Source organism: Lactuca virosa, chromosome 7 (genome assembly GCF_052849685.1).
Source record: "Lactuca virosa cultivar CGN04683 chromosome 7, Lactuca_virosa_CGN04683_v6, whole genome shotgun sequence".
In the NCBI taxonomy this organism is placed as follows: domain Eukaryota; kingdom Viridiplantae; phylum Streptophyta; class Magnoliopsida; order Asterales; family Asteraceae; genus Lactuca; species Lactuca virosa.
In genome coordinates, this window is record NC_136432.1 from 93786693 (window position 1) to 93793268 (window position 6576).

Here is a 6576-nt window from a genome sequence, read left to right on the forward strand (position 1 = left end):
TGACTTTCCCACACAAGTTCATAAGGGTAAAGGAGCCATTAGGATTAGAGCCAGAAGCAGCATTGTTTGAAGACATCTGAAAGAAGAGAACAAGATTAGTTTAGATATTAAGAGAGTCCTTAATAAAACACCCAAATGTAATATTAAGGCTAGAATCCAATCACAATATATTATAACTTAGAAGAGGTATGCCGTAATCCAAGCTATAACATATTTGAAAGGTAGGTGAATGACGATTCACCAATTTCCACCATGAAAAACGAAATATAGATATTAGGTTTTTAATTGGTTCTTAGAAATTCCTAGATTCTTTTGAGATTCAATGAACTTTTCAAAGGCATGTTTCAATATCGAGTGTGCCCTCCAAGTTTTGTGACTGGGATACCGAGGATCACAAAACGAGGTGTGAAGTAACCATGCAAATCACTTGGTACCCTTAAAGTTTATCACTCAATCGATGTGCCGGTAAACCACACACGCTCCACCGATGCTATGGTAAACCTTAAGTCACCCTTTACCTACCTTGTTAAGTCCAAGTTAGTGTGCCGGTTAACCACACACGCTCCACCAACGACTTAAACAAAGTGTAAAGTGTAATTTCATGGATTAGCACCTTATTCACATTTTTCTAAAGTAACTAAGATTGGGAATTTAATAAAAGCATTTAGTTACTTTATAATATTCATCATACTTTTAATGAGAATTTATAAGTCCTTGTCTTACCCGTTCGGCTAACGACCCTCCACCGATCAAGGAAGCGGTGGGTGAGAGTGGACACCCATTAAGTTGCCATTTTATAGACAACAACCTTATACCCCCCTTATAGACCGGCTTCGTGAATGAGGCGTACTAGCGGTAAGACGACTTGACGTTATACATATATATATTAGTAACTTATAATATTATAAAGTATAAGGGTTGAATTTTAACTTTTAAAATTCTAAGGGTTGGAACTAAAGTTTTAATCAAGACTTTACATGTTCCAAAACTTGAGGGCAAGTTTTGTGAATGTCCAAAACTTTTCATTTCTTATAACTTATGAATTAATTGAGTAATAAAAATGAAGACTCTTCATTTTTATAACTCTTGTGTTCTTTTAATGGCTTTAATAAAAGTGAGACTTTTGTTTTTCCATAACTTGAGGACAAGTTATGGACTCCATTAAAACACATTATGATCATGAATTAAACTACCATGAAGGTTACAAACAATTCCTATGATCATCTAATCTTCATAAGTTCAAGAACATGAATATGAACACTTTCAAGAATCAAAAATTACACTTAAAAAAAACTTGTAATTTTAATAATTGCCATTGTAAATGGATTAGCATAAACATTACACCATCTAAAACAAGCTTTAAAACATCAAAACAGTTTAGGGTAATGTTTCTAGTCCATTTTCAGCAACAAATGTGCAAACTTTCATACGAGCAGAAAACAGAAAAACGATTTTTTTTCAAGCTGTTTGCACACAAAAAAAAACAACAAACGAACCATGCTCTGATACCACTGATGGGTTTTGAGCATTCTAACACTTCCTAAGTGTACATGCAACCCTAATAACCTTGGATCTATGTTTGTCTAATAATCATGCAAAGTTGAATTCCAAGGTTATATTCCTATCTAGCATACATGGGGAACATTTTTAACTTGAATGAAAGATAGAATAACTTACCTTGTTGTTGATTATGATCCTTGAAACCTTGTGAGCCTAGCACCCCAAGTGTGATGCCTCAAATGCTTCACACAACACCAAATGCAAAGGAGTAAACTTTGAGAGAATCTTACACTTGCAAAATCGGCTCTAGCCCTCTTGTTTCTTAGTGTAGCCTATTTTGGTGGAGAATGGGTTTCTTATATAGTGTTGACACATCTAGGGTTACACCATGTAAACCCTAATGTGTCATGACTCTTCATTTCCATGACCCATGGGTTTGTAACTCCCATGGAGCATCCTATGGGTGGAACCCAACTTGATAATCCATGGAGCCTCTTAGCCCACTATATAAGATATGGAAGATTTACATAATCTACCCATATATTTAATTAGTTATCTTTTGATCACTTAATTAATTCTAAATTAATTCTTGATCAAACTAATTAAATAATATTATTAATATATTAGAACTTATAATATATTAATAAACCATAAGTGTTATTTCTCTCATTTTAGTTTATCCAATTGCATGGTGCCATGCAACCCAAATGGACCATGTCGGGTCGGGTCAAGTACATACCAGAAATAGTTATGGACTTAGACACCTTATCCAACAATATAGACAGGGGTTGTCTCAAATTTTTCACTCAATGTAACAAGAGCATGTTCCAAATTATTTTCGGTAACGTATTAGGGGTTTGGTTCATAGTTTCTACATTCTGAGAAACAAGGGCTTCTTCACTAGGACCATCCCCTGAATTTGACCATGTCAGGAACAACCTTTTACAACAAAGGGACTCTGGAATTTTGTATATCTTTATCTTTGTAGGGTTTGGGGGCATTTCATACGTATGCAACTTGGTTTCCCAGAACTCTGTGTACACTTCTATTACCTTGTGTTCATAAACGTACGACCCAAAGTAGTTTATATATTCGTCACTAGCCAAAGCATACAACCCAAAATCTAAATCCCAGGTTGGTCGTTTGAAATGGTAGTATATACTTTTACCTAGTTCCACGCAATTAAGCAATCCCATCATCTCATCTATCTCATGTACCGAGTAGAAGTCACTATCAATGCCATCACTATATTTCATCTTCCCCTTGACGTATTTGCGGCCTGGAAACTTCGTAAAAACTCCTCCATAGTTCAATCGTATCGATAACATTGATGGATTGTTAGCTGCAAAACCAAAAAAATAAAAAAATTCAAAATTTTTTATTTTTTAGGAATATATGATGGATAATCAACTGAGTCATGTAGAATATTTTACCGTATGAGCTTTGGAGATCGTATTCCTCCCATTTTTTCCTAATCCTCAGGTTTGCCATCGTAGAAAACTAGGGTTTTGTTGTGCGATGCAAAAGGTCGAGCGAGGATGAAATGAGAAATGATCGGTTTTACCGTGAAGTCACATTATACTGTTTCATGTATACCAACCTTGACAAGACGAAAATGCCCCTGCATGCAAGTCACGCAGGGAGCTTAAACGGAAGTATTTAACAGTTAACGTCCATAGGGAGTAACCGTGCAAGAAAAATAACAATCAAGGACTGTCCGAGTTAATTTTTGAAAATAAGGACTAAACACGTATTCTGGCATTTGCACAAGGGACAATTTGTGTAATTTTATATGATCTCAATCCTTATAATTGTTTGAGTTTATGATTATAAATACTTGAAGTTAGGGATTCCAACATAATCATTTTTGAAAGAGTCAATTAATAGAATAGTTATCATGTTCATATCGATCGACCCATGTTAATTCATTATGACCATTTATTGTTTTTATTTTGCTTTCTTGTGTAACTTCATATCTTTGAGCATCTCCCTATTTTAATAAAAGAATAGGTTTATTCTCCTTTTATCATGTGTCATCTTATTATGTCTCCTAATTAATTGCATGTCACTTGTCAACCTATTGATTCTCCATTCAAATTTCAAATTTCAAAATTTCTACTCTAATTACATTAAATTAATAAAATTATAATAAAATTAATACAGTTATAAGGTCATTTATATATTTAGATCAACGATTATAATTTTTTATATAATTAAAAAATATCTCTTAATTAATAATTTATTTAAAATAATTGATTAATATTTTTGAGTTTCTACTATGAAAGATTAATTAATATTATAACTATGGTTTCCAAGAGTTATAAACTTTTACAATATAAAACTATATAATCTCATTAAAATAATAGAAACAAAATAATTGTTAGATAGTATAATTAATTCTTAAGTAATAAAATAAATATCAAATTTAAGTAAAATATTGATGTATAAACCTTATATTTATATTTTTGGTTAGACTATTAATGTAAATTAATTAATAACCATATTTATATTTAGGTATCTAAATTAATTTATATATATGAATTCAATATTCCAAAATTGTCATTTTGCAACTAATTAAATTTCATAATAACTTTTTTTAATTGATTTTTTTTAAGTTTTGATAAGTATTAATGATTTCTTAATATACAATTAATTTGTATAAAAAAAAATTCTAGTTTATATTTCTTAAAATTCAAAACGTGACCAATATATTTTATAATATAATATAGATAATTAAACATAATATACTATAGATTATGTAATATAATATATAATTAATTAAACATAATATACTCTAGATACACAAATTTACCACAACATCGAGGAAGGAATACCTTCTGACATTATAATTATAACTCTGAATATATATATGACATAGTAACTTGACAACAATACACTCCTGACACATCTTGTGGGGTGCAAACCCTTGATTGGCTTAAAATTAGAAGGTAAAGAAATTCAATCTTCTTGTTAGTTTTTTTTTTATTATTATTAAATATATCAATCAATATTATTGCTATTAGAAAAAAAAAAAATCAACAACGGTTTTTATGGGAAACCTAAGACCATCTCGATTTTTTGGTAGAAATAATTAAAATGAGTAAAGGCTTTCGCACATCTAACCAAAATCATTAGTCAAGTTAATATAAATTATCCTTTTATAACAACGCTAGTAATCCTGGGAATAAATGGATTAAAACCCGTATCATTAGTTGTCAAAAATCTAATACGAAAACAAAAAGGATAAAAAAGGAATGACATTTATGACCATTTACAGAAAATAGGAAAGAACATCGTCTTGACCATATTCGTCATTAATATGATATGGTTTCCAAACCTTATAGTTATGTCATTATGTGAATATAAAGCCTTCTGTGTTAACACCTAATATGCAGCATCTCTTCTTTCATTTATTTCGTAAAAGTTATTATATTGTTTTGAAGACAAATGAAGTCTTCAGTGTTCACTCTCGTGCTTCTCTCCATTTTCCTTTATCCGGCTCAAGGTACTTCCATCCTACCCCCCCCCCCCCCCCCACCCCCCCCATCTATAATATATTAATCTAAATTCAGGGATGCATGAGATCTATTGGCAAGTGTTCTCGCACCCCCTATGTATGCCGATTCCACCTAGAGAGAAAGTGTGTTTCTGGATGTTTGTGTAGTGTCTATGTGTGTTTTCTTTGTAAATTATATATGTCATCAAATGTTATGTTATGTGATAAGTATAGTAATTTTGCAAATTACCTTTGAACATAATTTGGTGCTTACGTGAAAAATATACATGCATGACCATTGAATGACTTATGGTTGCTAAGATGTCATTTGAGAATGCTCTTAGACCAATTGTAAACCGACTTAGAAAATTGGTTTATAAAGAAAATACATATTAATTATTCGACATTCACACCTATTGATATCTCAATCGCAATAATAAACACCAACATATATGCGGAAAATTTAAACATGTATGTTATCTTAATAATTTGTGTATCTCTATCATACGTAAAATATTTGTTTATATGTCAGCCTTAAATTATACATCAACACAATGAACTAATTATATGTTTTATGTTGTTATTACGAAGGTATAAGGTTCGAAAAGTCAAGTATGTCACCTAGCAACCATCAACAACTCATCGCGAAGGTGATCTATCTCATGGTATTCTGCTAAAAACTTCACTTCTCTTGAACCTGATTTTTAATTCGGTTTTCCACATTGCAGATTTCATCAAGTAATAAAGACGATGGATCATCCACTACCAAGCTTTCACCCGGTACTATCATAAACTAAGTAGATATATGATATTCATGGCCCTAGACATCACATCCCTAGACAACATTGAAAAGCTTAGATATTACTTGGCTTCTGTTTTGAATCTTAGTTAGATGACTCACTGTTGATTTTGACTTAATTGGTTTTCCTTGTTTATTTTGTTTGCAGGATTTGATAGAAAACTAATGACAGAAATGATAACTTCAAGACCCATCAACAGCAATAGCAAGGTTTGTCTAATTTCTAACAAATATCAACGGAAGATAAGAAACAAAATATTTTTTTATTAATGGGATGAAATATTTATCATTTTACAGAATTACAAGAATAATAATCCGGACGATATGAAGTTTACCCATGGAGAAATAGGAAAGGGAGATATTTTTCCGACGACATTTGTTCCAGCAAATGACATGCATGAGAAAACTGAAGTCTTGTCACATCACCAGAATTCAGACGTTACAGACATTATAGATATAACTCAATCAGATTATACACCTCGTAGGTGCAGGACACCGATACACAATTGTTAACGTCTAAATACTACATTACTTATAATACCTCGTTCCCTCGAACGATTGGTTTTATATCCTAATTATATATGTTATGAATAAAACATGACGTAATTGATATTCGATCAAATAAAATGAACTAGTCTTACGGTATAAGGTACAAGTAAAGGTTAACAGTCAGGGGGGGCTGTGTTGAATCCACGTGTTGCCTGGGCTATACTAAAATTTTCCGAGAGTGGTGTAATTTCTTTTAAATATTATTATTTTTTTATAGTTGACCTTTTAAAGA

General features: G+C 31.6%; 1 protein-coding gene across 1 annotated transcript; it reads left to right on the forward strand.

Moving 5' to 3' along the window:
* The first annotated feature begins 4898 nt into the window (after positions 1–4898).
* LOC145123681 (uncharacterized) lies at positions 4899–6370 on the forward strand. Its single transcript, XM_079058883.1, has 5 exons — positions 4899–5005; positions 5588–5646; positions 5725–5776; positions 5944–6005; positions 6093–6370. The coding sequence occupies exons 1-5, from the start codon at positions 4948–4950 to the stop codon at positions 6306–6308; spliced, it is 447 nt and encodes a 148-aa protein (XP_078915009.1). The 5' UTR covers positions 4899–4947; the 3' UTR covers positions 6309–6370.
* Positions 6371–6576: the final 206 nt, after the last annotated feature.

Excerpts from the sequence above, each read along its gene's own strand:
- LOC145123681 (XM_079058883.1), top strand. The coding sequence starts at position 4,948 with ATGAAGTCTTCAGTGTTCACTCTCGTGCTTCTCTCCATTTTCCTTTAT. Across the intron at positions 5,006-5,587 it reads TTTCCTTTATCCGGCTCAAG|GTATAAGGTTCGAAAAGTCA; the intron begins GTACTTCCATCC and ends GTTATTACGAAG. Across the intron at positions 5,647-5,724 it reads ATCAACAACTCATCGCGAAG|ATTTCATCAAGTAATAAAGA; the intron begins GTGATCTATCTC and ends TCCACATTGCAG.